General features: G+C 46.0%; 3 protein-coding genes across 3 annotated transcripts; all 3 read right to left on the reverse strand.

Moving 5' to 3' along the window:
- Positions 1-389: 389 nt before the first annotated feature.
- LOC103631205 (uncharacterized) lies at positions 390-1,391 on the reverse strand. Its single transcript, XM_023300333.2, has 2 exons — positions 795-1,391; positions 390-752 (listed from the first exon to the last, which is right to left on the reverse strand). The coding sequence occupies exons 1-2, from the start codon at positions 1,389-1,391 to the stop codon at positions 390-392; spliced, it is 960 nt and encodes a 319-aa protein (XP_023156101.1).
- Positions 1,392-12,722: 11,331 nt separating this feature from the next.
- LOC103631206 (uncharacterized) lies at positions 12,723-13,742 on the reverse strand. The gene is made up of 2 exons (XM_023300343.1): positions 13,128-13,742; positions 12,723-13,085 (listed from the first exon to the last, which is right to left on the reverse strand). Exons 1-2 carry the CDS (start codon positions 13,740-13,742, stop codon positions 12,723-12,725), a joined length of 978 nt encoding a protein of 325 aa, XP_023156111.1.
- Positions 13,743-15,711: 1,969 nt separating this feature from the next.
- On the reverse strand, positions 15,712-16,858 carry LOC100278611 (uncharacterized). The gene is given in 1 exon segment (NM_001151833.2): positions 15,712-16,858. A coding segment is annotated over 1 exon segment (933 nt). The 5' UTR covers positions 16,736-16,858; the 3' UTR covers positions 15,712-15,802.
- Positions 16,859-20,337: the final 3,479 nt, after the last annotated feature.

Consider the following 20,337-nt stretch of genomic DNA (forward strand, 5'->3'; position numbering starts at 1 on the left):
TTTCCTTTGGGCTTGCATGAAAACTCTAGATGCTTAAATTAGCAGTTCTGTATGCTTAATACTTCCAGGGAGACGAAATTGTTGGTTTTCACATTATTTTGTGAAAACATACTGTTTCTCTGGAATCTGGATCATAAAAATTGTTCTCAGTTCTCGTGTAGAGCAGTTTATCCATGACTGAAGCACACAGACGAACAACAACATATGCTTGAAGACCGAAGAAACTACGTCGGGCTACAGTTTGTGTCTACGCATTTCAGTTGTATTAGACGTACATGTTGTAGCAGGATAAAATATGCTATGTCCTGGCGATGATGATCCTATCTCATTATATGTAAACAGAACATCAAAATGCACAAATAATAGTCATGCAAGAACAAGATCCGGCTCTAAAGCACGTGAGAAGGAGGAGGCCTAGAACGACTGAAGCTTGACGAGGTCTTATTCCTACATCCTACTGGACCTCTCTTCATACGATGGGACGCATGCATCTTCCATTGCTCCTGCTCCAACAGCTTCCCCTCCTCCTCCCTGATGGTCTGGATGTTGCGCCGACGCTTGACTCCATCGGCTTCTTGGTAACTCTCCTGTAGCTTGCGTTTTGTAGCCTCCATCTTCTCGCTCTCGGTGACGACCGGCTTCTTGGTCTCACTCACGTTCTTCTGTTGATTCGATAGAATTGTTGCAGTCGGAAGCGTCTTCGTTGGCGGTACATAATGCTGCTTCTTATGTTCCTCGGCGGTGGGAAGCATCTTTGCTGGTGGTACTTGTAGCCTCTTGCTGTGCACCTCGGCGGCGGCGGCAGGAAGCGTCTTTGCTCGTGGTACGTATGGCTTCTTGTTGTGTACCTCGACAGCGGCGGCGATGGGAAGCATCTTTGCTGGTGGTACGTGCGGCTTCTTGTTGTGTACCTCAGCAGCAGCGGGAAGCATCTTCTTCTCGTCGACGGCAGCGCCCGGGAGCGGGATCTTATCAGCACAGAGATTGTCGAGCTTCTTCTTCACCGCTACGGCAGTGGCGCGGGTGGCTTCAATGGCCACCCTCCACCCGCGCACGACGTCGCGCGCGAGGCTCCGGATCCGGAACGACCCGTGGTTGCCGAGGGCGCCGACGGTCCTTGCCAGGTCGGTGGACGCCAGCAGGTCGTGCGGGACGGGCGCGACCAGCAGCGTCTTGAGGGATTCGACCATGACGTCGTCGAGCGCGGCACAGAGCTGCTCGGCCACGCCGTCATCCGTGGCGCCGCGGAGCAGCACGACGATTTCGCCACGCACGTCCCGAAACTCGGAGCGCGGGTAGCCGCATGCCTCAATCACGCCGTCGATCGCCTCGAAAGCGCCGAAGAAAGGCCTCCACCTCCGCAGGGGAAGCCCGCTCTGCTCGTCGGCCATGGTAGCGACGGCGGAAGGCGGATGCGGGCAGGCCGGCGGCGGGCAGGGTCAGCGGATGCGAGCAAGCGCGGCGCGGCGTAAGCGAACGGTGGACAAGCGGAACGGGTGCGCGCAGAACTGCAGACTGGATTGGGAGACTTGGCGTCGCTTATTTATATATAGAAGAAGCCGACGGAGTCCGACTCGAGTTTTTGCGCTAATCTGCAGAACAAGCTCCAGATTCTCTACGCGTGGACAGTTTTTCATCCAACGGCAAAGGCTGTTCTGTTTTCGCTTTGGAGCCGCAGGCAGCCACACGCACGGCTCGAAAGGCTGTTCGTCGGTTCACTGACCATCCAATTAATCATATTTATTATAAAGTATTGTATATGAAATCATGCCAACTCAATTCCAAGACACGGGAAAACTTATGAAATCACTGAAGTGATTTGTTTTATCTTCATTTATTTTATATATTTCTATTGGTTATTTAGATGTGACATTTTATTGCCAGTGTAGTCTATTTATCATATTTTCCAATTTTTTATAACCTTTTCAAAGTTTCAAAGTTCTAGATAATTTAAAAAAAACAGCTAGAAAATCGTTATCGGTCTGGTCCGTTAATGAGAAACTAGATCTGTTTTCGACAGGTTTTGTAATGCCTGCCACCACCCAAACCGTGTACCTCAACGGCCGATCAAGTATTTTTTTCTCTTTTGAAATTCTTTGTAACTACAGACTTAGAATGAACCTCTCGAATTCTTTTTACGATAATACAGTTGAATCCATTTTGATCACGCACTTCGTAGTCGATGGCTCTCCATGCCATGTTGTGTTTGGCGATGACAGCGCCCAGCATTAAGAAGAGGACAAGCGTGTCGAGGCCACTGCCGACCCGGACGGCGGGACGCTCCGGAGGGCGAAGGAGAACGGCGACCACCCGTAGCCTAGCCATAGCCTCGTAAGCGCCCAAGAACGGGCACCCTAGCCATTTTCACCTCCCAGAGGCAGCGCCACCGACGGCGAGTTGATGTAGATGTTCGTCCTACACGTGCATCGGACATAGTAACATTTTGCATCAGCAAACGCAACTTGCATGCATGTCAGCTGATTCCAGTTGCATGTCTCGTCCTACGCTAGATTCTTGCAGACGGTTGAGAATTTCAGTCTAAACTAGTGAGCTGAACTTTCGGAAAAGATGTAGTAAAAGGATCTAGCTACGTTAGATAGATTACATATTACAGTGACTAATTAAAATTCAGTTCACTCTACAATGCCTGAAGACCGAAGATGCTACGTACTCTGGCTACATTTTGCGTCTACGCATTTCGATCAGTTGTATTTGACGAGCATGGAATTCACTTGCTTTAGTTTCAAATCCAGTATATGAATCTTTTTTTAGCACGTCGAGTGTTATCTGTCGACGCGTCATCTCTGCCTAGAAATATATATATATATATATGTGTGTGTGTGTGTGTGTGTGTGTGTGTGTGTGTGTGTTTAGAGCCCTGGGCTCTGTTTAACTACAGGAAGCCCCGACCACCTACCGACCAGGTGCGCAGACCGCACCGGAACCTTTTTGGCTTACTGTACCTAACTGCTTACGCCAAATTATAATACGAGTTATGCTGATGTGTGTATCAGTTTGTGCAAATATAGTCTGCTCACGATCCGGGTATCTGGGCCAGCCTAAGCGCAAATTTGGTTCAGCCCAACCAACATGCCAATCGAAAATCACCCCTTACCCCAAAAACTTCGCCTCAATTTGTGGGAAAAACTTCTCCCTTCGCCATAGCCGAGATCCAGATTTGCCCCCATCTCCTATCACCTCAAGAAACCAGCCACGAGGCCCCTGCTCCGGTCGTCAAGGCCTAGGCGGAGGCAGAAGCGGCGACGGCCCATTCTCCGTTGGCGCCCACCAACCTGCCCCGGCGCGAGGAGTAGCTCCACTAGATGGTCCTGCACATTATCCGGTGGCGGCCATGGACGACACGCGTGGAGAACTTGACCCGCCTACTCTCGCCCACCCTCGACGCGCTGCTGGTCCATGGTGTCATCCCCGAGGCCGCATCCGCAGGACGCGCCGACCTCGCGCTCCAGTTCTTTCGTCCTGATGACTGACGTAACCAGGTTTAATAAGGCCCAGCAACCTCTCCAAAGGCAATTGCTTCCTCAACCTTTCAGCCAATGTGATCTATATTTTCTTTTCTAATTTCATTTTTGTTTCTCTAATTTCATTTCCCCTTGAAGTTATTTTGCATATTCATTAATGTTTATTCTAGGGTTTGTATATCCATGGCTGCTATTGTAGTTTTGTATTTTTTAGATTAATATAACCTGCCACAGGTCTAGATCAAATCAATTTTGTGGCGAAGTGCACCCACCACCATCGATACTTGGATTAATGGCATAAACACTTAATTAACAGGTACTTCCACTATTCTCTTGTTAGCCTGTTTGATTGTTCCAGTGGATTTGTTTGGCAAATTGAACAGGGATTTGTTTGGCTTCCAAATGGTTTGTTGGTCCTAAAACAGTCAGAATCACATGACAACTGTGCTAGAGATAATTGTTAGGATTTCTTGGCAAGCGAGGCCGGAGTTTGGTAGTTTTAATAAAATTTCCTTTTGATTTCATGATATGTTTTGAAGATCAAAACTTATACAAATTCGTAAACTGCTGATAGTGATCCCTTTTCTGATTTCTGCATATGCTGACTGAACTACGCATAAAACAGGGCATTAAGATGATCCTTTCAGTAATAGGCCTTTTTAGGTAGTAAAGGAAACGTTTGTGCTCTGGTTTCTGCAAGAGGTTTGCATATAAATATTTTTTCTATTGCAGTCTAGGCTCCAACCTTTGGTTGATAAACACTCTCACCATAAGTAACGAAGGAATAAGAATAAATGATGGGAGATACAAGAATCTGAAAATGAATAAATGATGTGACAGGTTGTAGGAGAGCAGCATGAGCTAAGTGAATGCATAACTCTACTATTATATTATATCATTCCTCTCAATCCATGTCTTTTAACTGGTGAATCATTTAGGTTTCTGTTTGATTTACTTATGCTTGTTCTAACGTGTCTTTAGGCCTTATACAGGCTTACAGAGATTTGTTTTAACAAGAGCCGGGCAGCGATGCTTCCATTTCGAACCACGACCTAGCTAAAGGCTAATGGTTCCAAGTGTCTGAAGTACCGAAAACAGGGCTAGCTCCTCGTTTTTTGTCATGTCAAAACAATCGTGTATGATTGCAACAATATTGGCAAAATATCGTTGTACTTTATATTTTGATATATTGTGAACAAAACAAGTGCCCTCTGAGACCATCGTGATTTATGCATTTTCAAACTAAATTTTACGACACTTCTTGTTGTGTTTTATGCTTCCATTAAAAAACAGTCTTACTGAGTTTTACGCCAAATTTATGACACTTTTTGATGTGTTTTACAACAATCTCTTGCGAAGTGAGATTGTGCGCGTGTTTTACACTAAATTTCATACTCATTTACGTTGTTTTAGCTCACGTTTTACGCTGAAATCATTCGAGCCAGAACCCGCGCACGATCGGCTGCACGCGATTTTCACGCCGTAATTTTGGGCCTCGTTTGCTGTTACAAAAAAGATATAGGATTTACGCTAAATTTCGTACTCATTTACGCTGTTTTAGAACACGTTTTACGCTGGAATCCACCCGAGCCAAAACTCGCGCACGATCGGCTGCACGCGATTTTCACGCTGTAATTTTGGGCCCCGTTTGCTGTTACAAAATAGATATAGAATTTACGCTAAATTTCGTACTCATTTACGTTGTTTTAGATCACGTTTTACGCTGGAATCCACCCCAGCCAGAACCCGCGCACGATCGGCTGCACGCGATTTTCACACCGTAATTTTGGGCCCCGTTTGCTGTAACAAAATAGATATAGGATTTACGCTAAATTTCGTACTCATTTACATTGCTTTAGCTCACGTTTTATGTTAGAATCCGCCCGAGCCAGAACCCGTGCACGATCGGCTGCACGTGATTTTCACGCCGTAATTTTAGGCCATGTTTGCTGTTACAAAACAGATATAGGATTTACGCTAAATTCCGTACTCATTTACTCTGTTTTAGCTCACGTTTTACGCTGGAATCCGCCCGAGCCAGAACCCTCGCACGATCGGCTGCATGCGATTTTCACGCCGTAATTTTGGGCTCCGTTTGCTGTTACAAAACAGATATAGGATTTACGCTAAATTTCGTACTCATTTACGTTGTTTTAGCTCACGTTTTACGCTGGAATCTGCCCGAGCCAGAACCAGCACATGATCGGGCGCACTTGGGTATACCTAACTGGGGCTTCCCATAATAATGGAAGCCCAGGGCTTATATATATAGTATATCTATTAAGAGCCCTGGGCTCTATTTAACTGTGGAGAGCCCCGACCATCAACACCCCAAATCCGTTTAAGCCCACGTCCGCTCACTTTTTATGCAAGCGAACCGATTTAGCGTAAACCGAAAACCAATTTAGCGTAAACAGAGTAACACCCCCGAACCCTCGTTCCAGAAAAAGCGGCTTAGGCCCACTTTCCACGTGGTCAACCACCTCTTCCATAGTCAAAACATGTTTACGCTATTTCAATCTCCTGTTTATGCACAATATCGATTTAGCATAAATACTTCATCCGAACCCACGTTCTAGAAATACAGGATTAGGCCCACTACCCCACTTTCCACGCGGTCAAACAATTCTATACCCTAACTCCCCACGCGGTCAACCTTCGTGGCCGACTCGCCGCGATTCTTCAAGCATCGTCAGGGCGATTCGTCTTCCTCCCCTCCCGCCAGTGCGATTTGCCTTCCTCCGCCCCCGCACGCCCTCAACTCTAATCGTCACCGCCGTTGATAGTGTCATCGAGCCGCCCGCTGCTATCAATCCTTCTTTGTTGGCTCATGCAGAAGCTAGACCCCAGAGACATGACTCTTCGTATTGGTCCAGACAAAGAACTCAAAATCACCAAGCAGACTGTCCATCTGATATTGGGTCTTCCAAATTCGGGTGGTGGGAAGCCACTAAATATTGATGAAGCGAACACTGCGGCAACCCTTCGGTCCTCCTTGAGTATTAGCAAGGATGAATTTGTGATTTCAAAGCTACAGGACAGACTGAGGCTAGGCAACGATGATGAGCTTTCAATCAGATGTTTTTTTATTCTCTTCAACCGGCTGCTTTTCCCAACAGCTAGCTGGTCGATTTCTTACAATGAGGTTCTACTGACAAAAGAATTGGAGCGGTTCCCTCAAATTGATTGGTGCCATCTTATTTTTAGTGACCTATGTGAAGCTGCCCAGAAATGGCACAATAGGAGCACTAATAATGTCTCGGCGACGATATACGGGTGTTCCATCGTTGTTCTTGTAAGTTTCATACTTAATATGGCAAATCTTTTATTAGATTAATCAATTGCAATCTAAAAATACATACATATATTATGTTTTTACGTTCATTTGCATATGACTCACATGATATATATATATATATATATATATATATATATATATATATGTTATGTAGCTGTATTATTTGGACCACTTGCACCATGCTGCAGCTCCCAACAACAAAAGTGGCACTACGCGCATCAAGTATTTTAACAAGAATATCGTAAGGGTGCTATCAATGGCTGATAAGCGTAAGCCTCGTCAGGGTGGCGAACCATTTGGTTTTTGTCCTGTGAGTATTCAATTCTTCTATCATAATTTTAGCTTAATGCACATTTTTTCGATACTATATTGTTGTTTGTAGTGTTTCCATTTTGCACAATACAAGGCGTCATCTATGATAGGTGTCATCAATCAGATTTTTTTTGTTTTTTACAACAATGTTATTTATGACTATTTTTAAATCCAATGATTTTAGTAGTCATATCATGATCTCAATTCATGGTACGAGTCAATCCATATACATAATTCTTAATTTTCATTCGGTTTCATCAGTTTCAGAGCAGCAGTGAGACTTGTTTGTCTCAAAATCAGCTTCTATTGGTCAGCTTGAGGTTAGATCACATACCCACTCTGTTCTTTGTGTGTCTGTTTCTTTACCATACTTATTCTATCATTATTATATTTTTTACTTCAGTCTACAATGAGGCCAGAAACAGTTGAGGCAGACCCAAATGAACATGGTCGACTTCCCAACATAAACATCCAACTGCCTCTTATGCAAGACCTGATGGCAACTAAGATATAGAGGTTTCTTGTACATCAGCGCTCCAAGTTCCAAGCTAAGTTGATTGATTATGACTTAGAGGTTGGCAAAATAGTTGCCACTATGAAGCAATGTCTGAATAATATTGGTACGAAGCAGTCCAAGCTAGCTGCTACATTTGGAAAGTTGATTGACAAGGTTCTTCGGGGTGAGTCATATAGTTCAGACATTGAACATAATGTGACACAATCTTGCAAGAAATCTGTTCCAAGTCAGCTATCATTTTCATCATATATGTATACTTCATGCAAATATATTATGCACTAATCCATAGTTTTCAATGTGTTGAACCAGCCTCCCAATTTGGTGATCAACTTGTATCTGAACCATTGATGACACCCACCCAGATGGAGTCGCAGATGACTCCTAGTCAAGTGGAAAAGCTAGTTACCAGACAGCAGGAAGTGCGACGAGTCTTTGAGAGTTGCCCTGATGAATCTGTTACACCTAATACTGTTAGTATTTAAGCTTGACTTATATATATTATCTGTCTTGATAGCGTTCATTTGATGTTTACATATTATGATTAACGAATACTTCACCTTTTTGTGCAGCAAGGTCAGGCAGTGCCAGGTGGCATAGTTGACCATGACTCTGGCTCAGTCTTTGACAAGACTCCTATTGGAAGTGTTTGTGCCTCAGGCATCTTCCTATCCAAATTAGAATGTGCTCGCGCTCTTCGGACCTACTTGTGTTCTAAGGTCATTGAATTGGACAGGTACATACTTGTAAATTTGTTTTACCTGGCATACTGTCTAATTTTTATTTATTCTAATTGATCAACATCGTGGCAATGGTATAGATACTGTCAAGTTTTATTCAATGTTTGAAGGCAATAAATCATTCTTCCCATTTAGTAGATTAAATTCAATGTTTATACACTGTTAAGTATTTGCAGATATATTATGTAATTATGTATCTCATATATACAAATAACAGTTGTTTCCGTTGTTGTATGTTCAATCTTTTCATTTGTAGAAATATAATTGACTTTGGTGAACATCGTGCCAATTGTCGTAACATACAACAATCCTTTGCTGATGGCGCGTGTATCGACAATGTGTTTATGCAATGCTTCATTGAGTGTGTCTGCGATGACTGTTCTAAACATATTCCTCCATTGAATGCTCACCAGCTCATACTAGATGTTAACGTTGGGGTATGACTTCTACCTTTATACCACTTTTATTTAATGCATAGCATATGGAAAATACATAATACTACTCTATCCTATTAGGCTATATTGAACTTTGAGGAGCAGGAGCAACATAGTAAGTCTCCTCGTCCATTTGACCCTTCAATTTTGGAGAGTTACCTCTTGAAGACACTGCCTTCCTTCAAGCAGCTGGATTCAGGGTGGGCGTTCGGGTTACCCGAAAATTTCGGGTCGGGTAATTCGGGTATTTAAAATTTCGGGTTTTGAGAATCGATACCCAAAATTACAACGGGTTTTACAATACCCGAAAATTCGGGTACCCAAAATTTCGGGTTTGGGTATTCCCGAACTACCCGAACTATTGTGTTGGCTTCATAAAAACATATACACCCTATTAAATTAGTATAAAAATATAGTTTGAATAATGATATACATGGACATATAAAACACAAGCAATCTACAATCACAACTTATCTACACAAGCAATCTACACATAATTATAGATGTACAAATTAATAATTAAACATGACATGAGTATACGACACATGAAAGTTCGGGTATTTTGGGTATTTCGGGTACCCAATTGTGATACCCGAATTACCCGAAATAAATTCGGGTTTTGCAAGTTGCTACCCGAAATTCCCGAACAAAATTCGGGTTTCGGGTATTTCGGGTTCAGGTTTTCCGGTTTCGGGTTACGGGTTTTTCGCCCAGCCCTAAGCTGGATGAGTACAAATTAGTAAATTTCTGTTCCCTGACCCATCACACTGTCACTGCATTTTGCTGCATTTAAATTTCAATCACATCATGCATATCAACCATAGTGTATTCAACATTTTTTATTTCTGTTTTTACATGCAGATAATGGTACCCATGCTACGCTCTGGACATTGGACCTTGTATGTTGTTAATCTTCAGATTGGACGCATACATGTGTTAGATTCCAACCCATATGGACCAGAGATGGGTGGGACTATCTGGAAGAATTACCATTGTATACCTATGGATATGGGTGATAGGAAGGTTTCATGGGCCAGGTTAATAATGAGTAGGCTCAATCTAGCCATACAAAATGCTCATTGTGGCTAATGAGGCAGAGTTCGCCAGTCTCCTGGGCAAGGAAATCGAGGGAGTCGTAGGTGATCTAGATCCTAGGAGAAAAAGTCTCGCTCCCAGTGGATGATGAGTAGCTGGCCATCAGAGCGAAAGAAGACGCTTTGGCACGTTTGCAGTCCCCTACCTAGCGCGCCAATTGTCGTGGTTTTGGAAACCGAGGGGCAATAGATTTGTGTTTGGTGGCGATGCAAGTGTGGACTCACGGAGATTCAAACAAGGAACTGAGGCACAAGGTTTATACTGGTTCAGGCATTCACCCTAGTCCAATGTACTGCTGATTGTAGTATTGCTCTATGGTGTGTTACAACTGGTGTGCTTCTATGAAGAAAGAAAGTTGCCCAACCCTTTTATAGCTCAAGGGTGGACTTTACAGTGGGAACTCGTATTCTACTGGGAGGGAGCTTGGCTTGCTGCCTTTGGATGGCGTAGTCCTCCTGACATCGTCTGTAGGGTCGTGCGTTGTCGTACCCCTAGTATGGCGTTCCATCTTGTCCATTTGGTATACAAATCCCTATAGCTTGCTCGACGTCAGCGTTACGGTACCTAGTGGGTCCCACAAAGTGGGCTTATGGTAAGGTTCAAGGTCGTGTCCGGTACTGCTTCATCTTCCGTCATACCCCTTGCGTCATTATAAAACATGCGTAGGTATCCACCCGATATGGGGTATTGTCTCGTCCTTTTTGGTGTATGGGTCATTGTAGAGACTCTGGTGCTGAGGTCTCCGCGACTGGAGTTGATCGGCCCCACAAGTCAGTGAGGGTATATCCACGGGATTACATGGGGGTGTTCCATCGTGTCTGCTTAAGGCCTTTTGGTACTGTAGGTACGATCTAGTCATGGTTTGGTGACGTTGCGTTTTGTCGCGGAGGTCGTGGGCCGACAACGTTGGCCCGGATTCGTTCCTTGCAGATCTGCTTGGAAGAGGTTTGTTCGTTCGCCCACCTCACATACTTGCTCGGTTGGGGCTTGGTCGTTCGCCCTGCCTTGCAGATTTGCTCGGCAGGGACTGGGTCGGTCGCCCTGCCTCGAAGACTTGCTCGGCGGGGGCTCATTCATTCGCCCTACCTCATAGAATTGCTCGGCGGGGGCTCGCTCGTTCGCTTTGTCTCGCAGACTTGCTTGGTGGGAGCTTGGTCATTCGCCCCACTTCGCATACTTGCTCGGCGTGGGCTTGGTCGTTGCCCCGGCTTTCAGACTTGCTCGGCAAGGGCTCATTCGTTCGCCCTGCCTCATAGAATTGCTCGGCGGGGGCTCGGTCGTTTGCCTCACGGACTTGCTTGGTGGGGCTTGGTCATTCGCCCTGCCTCGCAGACTTGCTTAGTGAGGACTTAGTCGGTAAATGGGCTAGAGAGAGGTTTATGGGCCTCGCCTTAGGTACCCCTTTTCTGTGTACTCGACAAGCCCATCGTGAGTCATCATTGCTGAGCTCAACACAAGGGACAATGAGCTTCAACTTCCCAACACAGGGTGCACACGGCCAAAGGAAATCGACGACGCCTATACCCAAACACCGGCACACAAGGCAGAAGATTGTGGTGCTCCATCATTGCTCGCCTCGACATACCTTACACGAGGCAACTCCAATTCATCAACAACGAGCTTGGAGCCACAACACCGAGCACCGGGAGCAAGCAGACGCACGGAGTGCAAGGGTCCAAGCAACCGTGGGCGATTGGATTGGGACATCAACACATGCCGCATAACCCTCGAACCAACTAGATCAACAAAAACCAGTCAGTTGGATTCAGACATCAAAACATGCCACACAACACATTTGCTCTACTCCACTCGCACCTCGTCGGCGGTCCCTATAGCCTTGCTCAAGTCATCATTGCCAAGCTTAGCGCCAAGGCTAAGTAGCTCCGACTTCCTACACCAGACTACAAACCAACTCCTACAAACAAAACCAACAATACTCGGAAGAGTTCACTAGGCGTCATCATATCATTGCGAAGCCAAGTTGCACCTCGTCAACAAAGCAGCTCCGACTTCGCCACAACACACATCACCAAACAAGTCGGACGACGCAATCCTCCAAAGCGACGCCTCCAAGGAAGGGTGTGACGTATGGCGTCGTGGTCGCCTGACCTAAAGGTCAAGGATTACACCATCAAAGATAGCACACTATGCAAAGGGACGGGGATAGTTTGATAGATGCTTCCAAGAAAGTAAACAACGCCCCCACGTCATTGTCATCATCGCCCACGACCACCTGTCCCGATGCACACGGATGAGCAGGGTTGTAGATGAAATATACGACACACATAGGATACTAGAAGTAAATTCCATTAAAACTCTGTGGATGTCCGGTGTAGCTGTTTTAGGTGCATGTATCATTGCTTTGTTGTTACATGCATTGATAACAAATGTATATATCAAACGAGGCCTTATTAAAGTGGAATTCAATTTCAAGGATCCAACGGTGTGTCACTTGAAATTTCCTTTGGGCTTGCATGAAAACTCTAGATGCTTAAATTAGCAGTTCTGTATGCTTAATACTTCCAGGGAGACGAAATTGTTGGTTTTCACATTATTTTGTGAAAACATACTGTTTCTCTGGAATCTGGATCATAAAAATTGTTCTCAGTTCTCGTGTAGAGCAGTTTATCCATGACTGAAGCACACAGACGAACAACAACATATGCTTGAAGACCGAAGAAACTACGTCGGGCTACAGTTTGTGTCTACGCATTTCAGTTGTATTAGACGTACATGTTGTAGCAGGATAAAATATGCTATGTCCTGGCGATGATGATCCTATCTCATTATATGTAAACAGAACATCAAAATGCACAAATAATAGTCATGCAAGAACAAGATCCGGCTCTAAAGCACGTGAGAAGGAGGAGGCCTAGAACGACTGAAGCTTGACGAGGTCTTATTCCTACATCCTACTGGACCTCTCTTCATACGATGGGACGCATGCATCTTCCATTGCTCCTGCTCCAACAGCTTCCCCTCCTCCTCCCTGATGGTCTGGATGTTGCGCCGACGCTTGACTCCATCGGCTTCTTGGTAACTCTCCTGTAGCTTGCGTTTTGTAGCCTCCATCTTCTCGCTCTCGGTGACGACCGGCTTCTTGGTCTCACTCACGTTCTTCTGTTGATTCGATAGAATTGTTGCAGTCGGAAGCGTCTTCGTTGGCGGTACATAATGCTGCTTCTTATGTTCCTCGGCGGTGGGAAGCATCTTTGCTGGTGGTACTTGTAGCCTCTTGCTGTGCACCTCGGCGGCGGCGGCAGGAAGCGTCTTTGCTCGTGGTACGTATGGCTTCTTGTTGTGTACCTCGACAGCGGCGGCGATGGGAAGCATCTTTGCTGGTGGTACGTGCGGCGATGGGAAGCATCTTTGCTTCTTGTTGTGTACCTCAGCAGCAGCGGGAAGCATCTTCTTCTCGTCGACGGCAGCGCCCGGGAGCGGGATCTTATCGGCACAGAGATTGTCGAGCTTCTTCTTCACCGCTACAGCAGTGGCGCGGGTGGCTTCAATGGCCACCCTCCACCCGCGCACGACGTCGCGCGCGAGGCTCCGGATCCGGAACGACCCGTGGTTGCCGAGGGCGCCGACGGTCCTTGCCAGGTCGGTGGACGCCAGCAGGTCGTGCGGGACGGGCGCGACCAGCAGCGTCTTGAGGGATTCGACCATGACGTCGTCGAGCGCGGCACAGAGCTGCTCGGCCACGCTGTCATCCGTGGCGCCGCGGAGCAGCACGACGATCTCGCCACGCACGTCCCGAAACTCGGAGCGCGGGTAGCCGCATGCCTCAATCACGCCGTCGATCGCCTCGAAAGCGCGAAAGAAAGGCCTCCACCTCCGCAGGGGAAGCCCGCTCTGCTCGTCGGCCATGGTAGCGGCGGCGGAAGGCGGATGCGGGCAGGCCGGCGGCGGGTAGGGTCAGCGGATGCGAGCAAGCGCGGCGCGGCGTAAGCGAACGGTGGACGAGCGGAACGGGTGCGCGCAGAACTGCAGACTGGATTGGGAGACTTGGCGTCGCTTATTTATATATAGAACAAGCCGACGGAGTCCGACTCGAGTTTTTGTGCATGTAACGGCAAAGGCTGTTCTGTTTTGTTTTCGCGCTAATCTGCAGAAGAAGCCGACACCGCTCCAGATTCTCTGCGTGGACAGTTTTTTGTGCGTGGCATAGGCTGCAGAAGAAGCCGGAGGCAGCCTCACGTACGCACGGCTCGATGGCCATGAAGCTTGCGACTCTGGCTCGGCTTCTTGGCAAATGAACCTTCGTCAACATGCATTGATAACAAGTTCATTGATACTTGCTCCTGCAGTTGTGCTACATCTATTCGATGAAATGCCCAAAAGCAAATTTTATGAGAAGTTTTATGAAACTTCATCATTTAACATTCCGTGGGGGAAAAACTTTCTTATCCTCACCCCCTATTGGAAGAAAAATAAATGTGATCGTTTTTATCAGCTTAGTCTATTCAAAGAAGTAGTTTTACGAGAAGTTTTATATATTACAGTGTCGCATCACATTTTTATGATAAAACACCATATTTATTAGAGTTAATTAGAAATATGTCACTTAAATTTTGAAAAGAAAGATAGAAACTAATTCATTTTAATGCCACTTTATAGCATTAAAACGAACTAATCATCTAATTTTGTAAAAGTTGTGTGCCACATATAATTAATCATATTTATTATGAAGTATTGTATATGAAATCATGCCAACTCAATTCCAAGGCATGGGAAAACTTATGAAATCACAGTTGAAAGTGATTTGTTTTATCTTCATTTATTTTATATATTTCTATTGGTCATTTAGATGTGACATTTTATTGCCAGTGTAGTCTATTTATCATATTTTCCAATTTTTAGAACCTTTTCAAAGTTTCAAAGTTCTGGATATTTTTTAAGAAAACAGCTAGAAAATCGTTATCGGTCTGGTCCATTAACGAGAAACCAGATCGGTTTTCGACAGGTTTTGTAATGCCTGCCGCCACCCAAACTATGTACCTCAACGGTCGATCGAGTATTTTTTTCTCTTTTGGAATAATTTGTAACTACAGACTTGGAATGAAGCTCTCAAATTCTTTTTACGATAATACAGTTGAATCCATTTTGATCATGCACTTCGTAGTTGATGGCTCTTCATGCCATGGAGTGTTTGGCGTCGACGACGCCCAGCATCAAGAAGAGGACCAGCGTGTCGAGGCCACTGCCGACCCGGGCGGCGAGACGCTCCGGAGGGCGAAGGAGATCGGCGACCACCCGTAGCCATAGCCATAGCCTCGTAAGCGCCCAAGAACGACCCCACTAGCCGTATTCGCCTCCCAGAGGCGGCGCCACTGGCGGCAAGTTGATGTAGATGTTCGTCCTGCACGATGCACCGGACATGGTAATTAATATTTTGCATCAGCAAACGTAACTTGCATGCATGTCAGCTGAATCCAGTTGCATGTCTCGTCCTACGCTAGATTCTTGCAGACGGTTGAGAATTTCAGTCTAAACTAGTGAGCTGAACTTTCGGGAAAGATGTAGTAAAATGATCTAGCTATACGTCACATAGATTACATATTACAGTGACTAATTAAAATTCAGTTCACTCTACAATGCCTGAAGACCGAAGATGCTACGTACTCTGGCTACAGTTTGCGTCTACGCATTTCGATTAGTTGTATTTGACGAGCATGGAATTCACTTGCTTTAGTTTCGAATCCAGTATATGAATCATTTTTTAGCACGTCGAGTGTTATCTGTCGACGCGTCGTCTCTGCCTAGAAATATATATATATATATGCTTATTATGTGTTCAATGAGCAATGGTGCACGCACACACAAGGTAGTAGCAGCAGGACGATAAATTTTGTCATTATACATAAACAGGAGATATAACTGACATAAAAAATGTACAAATAATGGTCACACAAGAACAAGATCCGGCCCTAAAGCACGTGAGGAGGAAGCCGAGCTCGAGAACCGCTGACGCTTGATGAGGTCTTAGTCCTATATCCTATTGGACCTCTCTCCATACGATGGGACACATGCATCTTGCATTGCTTCTGCTCCAACAGCTTCCCCTCCTCCTCCCTGATGGTTTGGATGCTGCGTCGACGCTTGACTCCATCGGCTTCTTGGTAACCCTCCCGTAGCTTGCGTTTAGTAGCCTCCATCTTCTCGCTCTCGGCGACAGCTGACTTCTTGGTCTCACTCATGTTCTTCTGTTGGTTCGATAGAATTGTTGCGGAAGGAAGCGTCTTTGCTGGTGGAACGTGCGGCTTCTTGTTGTGTACCTCGACAGCGGTGGCAGTGACGGTGGCGGTGGGAAGCATGTTTGCTGATGGTACGCGCGGCTTCTTGTTGTGTACCTCAACAGCAGCGGGAAGCGTCTTGGCAGACGGTACGTGCAGCTTCTTCTCGTGCACCTTGTCGACGGCAGCGCGTGGGAGCGGGATCTTATCAGCAGAGAGATTGTCGAGCTTCTTCTTCACCGCTACAGCAGTGGTGCAGGAGGCTTCGACGGCCACCCTCCACCCGCGCACGACGTCGCGCGCGAGGCTCCGGATCCGGAACGACCCGTGGCTGCCAAGGGCGCCGACGGTCCTTGCCAGGTCGCTGGACGCCAGCAGGTCGTACGGGACGGGCGCGACCAGCAGCGTCTTGAGGGATTCGACCATGACGTCGTCGAGCGCGGCGCAGAGCTGCTCGGCCACGCCGTCATCCGTGGCGCCGCGGAGCAGCACGACGATTTCGCCACGCACGTCCCGAAACTCGGAGCGCGGGTAGCCGCATGCCTCAATCACGCCGTCGATCGCCTCGAAAGCGCCGAAGAAAGGCCTCCACCTCCGCAGGGGAAGCCCGCTCTGCTCGTCGGCCATGGTAGCGGCGGCGGAAGGCGGATGCAGGCAGGCCGGCGGCGGGTAGGGTCGGCGGATGTGAGCAAGCGCGGCGCGGCGTAGGCGAACGGTGGACGAGCGGAACGGGTGCAGATTGATTGAACTGGGACCGGGAGAATTCGCACGCCTTGTTATATAGAGCTAGGCAGCTAGCTAGCCGTAGCCGTTGTCAGTTGTGCCACGCACGCGAATAGATAGAGACCGATAGATACCGGCATCGACATCGATCTAGCTAGACACGGGGACATGCATACGCTAGCTCCACCAGCCCTGTGCATGCATGCATGCATGAGTATTGAGTAGTATAGTTTGTTTCGGACAAGCCAGTGAAACTTAAAAAGTTATACATGGATTAATTAGTCTAATTAAGTTTAACGGGCCAAAGCCCAAATAAAAACACCATGCACGAAACGTAACAGAACGGAAATCTTTGTAGTGATGAAATAAATATTTATTCAAATATCAATTTTTTTATTACGAACAAATATGATATAGAATCCGCTATAAAGCTGTGTATTCTTGTTTTTAGCATTTAGCTTGTAAAGAGTCATAAAAGGTACTACTTAAATTTATCATATCATTTCTCAAATGATAGATGTAAAATTCAAATACAAAGTTAGATACAAATACAAATATTTTTTCACTTTTTTCGTTGCAGGGAGTAAATAACGCATAAAATAATTTATACGACATTTTATTCTTGTTTGTAATAATGTTCTTGATAGCATAATAAAAAATCAACACCAAATTTCATAGGGATCCTTTTAAAATACTAAATTGTCCTAAAAATTTAGATATCTACTTTCATCCCTAGACAATCATCAGCCCAGAGAGCGAGCATAACTTTCGTCACCACCATCCGTCCCAATATAATGCACATGGCTGAGGAGGGCTATAGATGAAATATACGACACACACGTGATACTAGAAGTAAATTCTAATAAAACTCTATGGATGCCGGTATAGCCATTTTAGGTGCATGTCTCATTGCTTTGTTGTTACATGCATTGATAACAAGTATGCAACATATATGCTACATGCATCGATAACATATTTAACCGTGTTGAAAAAAGAACTATTATTATTAGTTTATCGGTCTACAATATTTACTGAAGCAATGTTGGATCATCTTTGATGTGCACTGCTCTGATTGTGAAGCATCAGATGTATAGATGGCCAGCCGTGCCGGGCTAATCGGGCCGACCCGGAGCACGGCACGGCCCGTAGTGCCTGGGCACGGCACGACACGGGTGGAGCCGGGCCCGTGCCGGCACGGCCCGATAGGTAGTGTCGTGCTTGGGCCGAGCACCAGGCACACTGGACCGACACGGGCACGGCACGATTAAGCCCCAGGCACGGCTAGGCACGGCTACTGCGATGACCAAATATCCCGTCGCCCCCTCTCCTCTGGGCCCGCCTCGTCAGACACTCTCTCGCCTCGCCCGTTGTCTCTCGCGGTGTCGCCCTCGTTCTCTCCGTCTCCTGGCGATTTGGGGGCGATTCGACTCCGCCGCCGCCTCACCGTCCGACTCCGCCTCTCCACCTCACGGTCCGACTCCGGTAGGGTGCTCCACCGCTCCTCCTCACCGTCCCCCTGGCTTCCCCTCACGGCCTCACCTGGTAGCTGCTTGGCTGGTGCCTGGTGGTTTGGTCACGGCTTTGGTTACGGTAAGCTTTCTGTGTTCGTCTTCTTCAGCCTCTAGCCGACATCTCCGACGAGGTTGAGACTTCCTAATCTAGTGCTTGTTCTTGTGATCTGTGCTTGTGATCTGTGTTCGTACCCCGAACCCTAATCTACTCTACTGCCTTCTTGCTCTGTGATTGTACCCGTGAGGGACCGATCTGGTGCTCCGGCTTTGGTAAGTGCTTAATCTTGTGTTAGTTCTTGTGATCTGTTCTTGTGATCTATGTTTGTGATCTGTGTTCGAACCCTAAACCCTAATCTACTCTACTACCTTGTGTTCTGTGATTTTAGACGCCCGTGAGGGACCGATCTGGTGCTCCGGCTCTGGTATGTTCTTAATCCGGTGCTTGTTCTTGTGATTTGTGTATTGTAACTGGTGCTTGTTCTTGTGATCTGTGTACCAACCCTAAACCCTAATCTACTATAACACCTTCTCTGATTATAGCCGCCGTGAGGAACCGATCTGATGCTCCGGGTTTGGTAAGTGCTTAATCCAGTGCTTGTATTTCTAATCTGTGTTGGTTCAAACCCTAATCTACTCTACTACCTTGTGTTCTATGAGTTGATCCGCCCGTGAGGGACCGATCTGGTGCTCCGGCTCTGGTAAGTTCTTAATCCAGTGCTTGTATTTGTGATCTGTGTTGGTTCAAACCCTAATCTACTCTATTGTTCTGTGATTTTAGCCGTAAGGGACCGATTTGGTGCTCCGGCTTTGGTAAGTTCTTAATCTGGTGGCCTGTGCTCTGTGATCTGTGCTTGATGGCCAACGACGACACTGTGCCTGCCCAAACTGGTGGCAGTGAGGCTGCTGTTCCTTCAACTGAGCCGGAGCCCATCAACATAGATCCTGACAATGTTGTGGCCGATGCTGAGGCAGACACACCTACTAGTTCTCGGGTAAGAAATAGAGCTTCCACATCTGATATATGGTCTGGGAATACAAATTCTGTTTCTTTTGTTGCTGTGACATCTGATATATGGTCTGGGAATGCTAAAGAGGATTACTTGAGTGTTGTTGTACATTATGTTAATTCTGCATGGGAATTGGAAAAAAGGATAATAGGACTAAGGCTAATTGATGTCTCACATAGTGGTGAAAACATATCTGAGAGAATATTTGAGGTGTTAAAAGAATATGGTCTTAATGATAAAACCTTTTCTATAACCCTAGACAATGCTTCTGCTAATACCTCTGCTATGGGTAGACTTACTCCTCTACTTAGTGGTTATGTTGGGGATGTTTGCTTGCATCAAAGGTGTGCATGTCATATTCTGAATTTGATTGTTAAGTCTGGTTTAAAAAGGATTCAACCTTATCTAGAATCATTTAGAACTGCTATATCATTTTTGAACTCTTCTAATCAACGCATTGCTTTATACAAATCATATTGCATTGCTATGAATACATGTCCTCGTAAGTTTGGATTGGATATGGAGGTAAGGTGGAACTCCACTTACCTTTTGCTTAAGCATCTACTGCCTTACAGGAACACATTTGATGTGTTCATTCAAACTCACTACCCTAGAGCTGTAGGTGGACCTTTGCTTTTGTCTGATGATCACTGGTATGTTGCTGAAAAAATCCTGGTATTCCTTGAACTATTTTATGACTCAACATGTGTTCTATCTGGTGTCTACTATCCAATATCTTCATTGATGATGCATCATATAATTCAGATTGCTAAACATCTAAATTCATATGAACATGATAGATTGCTTGGAACTGTTGTTTTTCCTATGCAAACTAAGTTCCTTAAGTACTGGAGGGATATTCCACTTCTCTATTCATTTGCATTCATTCTTGATCCTAGAGCCAAATTGAGGGGCTTCAATAGAGTTCTATCTATTTTAGCTGGTGTCACACACCATGATTACTCTGGTTATTTAACTCTTGTAAGAG

The sequence above is a fragment of the Zea mays genome, chromosome 6 (assembly GCF_902167145.1).
Source record: "Zea mays cultivar B73 chromosome 6, Zm-B73-REFERENCE-NAM-5.0, whole genome shotgun sequence".
Lineage (NCBI taxonomy): Eukaryota > Viridiplantae > Streptophyta > Magnoliopsida > Poales > Poaceae > Zea > Zea mays.

Bases quoted from the DNA above. Each gene is read 5' to 3' on its own strand.
- LOC103631206 (XM_023300343.1), bottom strand. From the start codon at position 13,742: ATGGCCGACGAGCAGAGCGGGCTTCCCCTGCGGAGGTGGAGGCCTTTC. The intron at 13,086-13,127 runs GCCGAGGTGCAC...CCACCAGCAAAG, and splicing joins AGACGCTTCCTGCCGCCGCC to ATGCTTCCCACCGCCGAGGA.
- LOC103631205 (XM_023300333.2), bottom strand. From the start codon at position 1,391: ATGGCCGACGAGCAGAGCGGGCTTCCCCTGCGGAGGTGGAGGCCTTTC. The intron at 753-794 runs GCCGAGGTGCAC...CCACCAGCAAAG, and splicing joins AGACGCTTCCTGCCGCCGCC to ATGCTTCCCACCGCCGAGGA.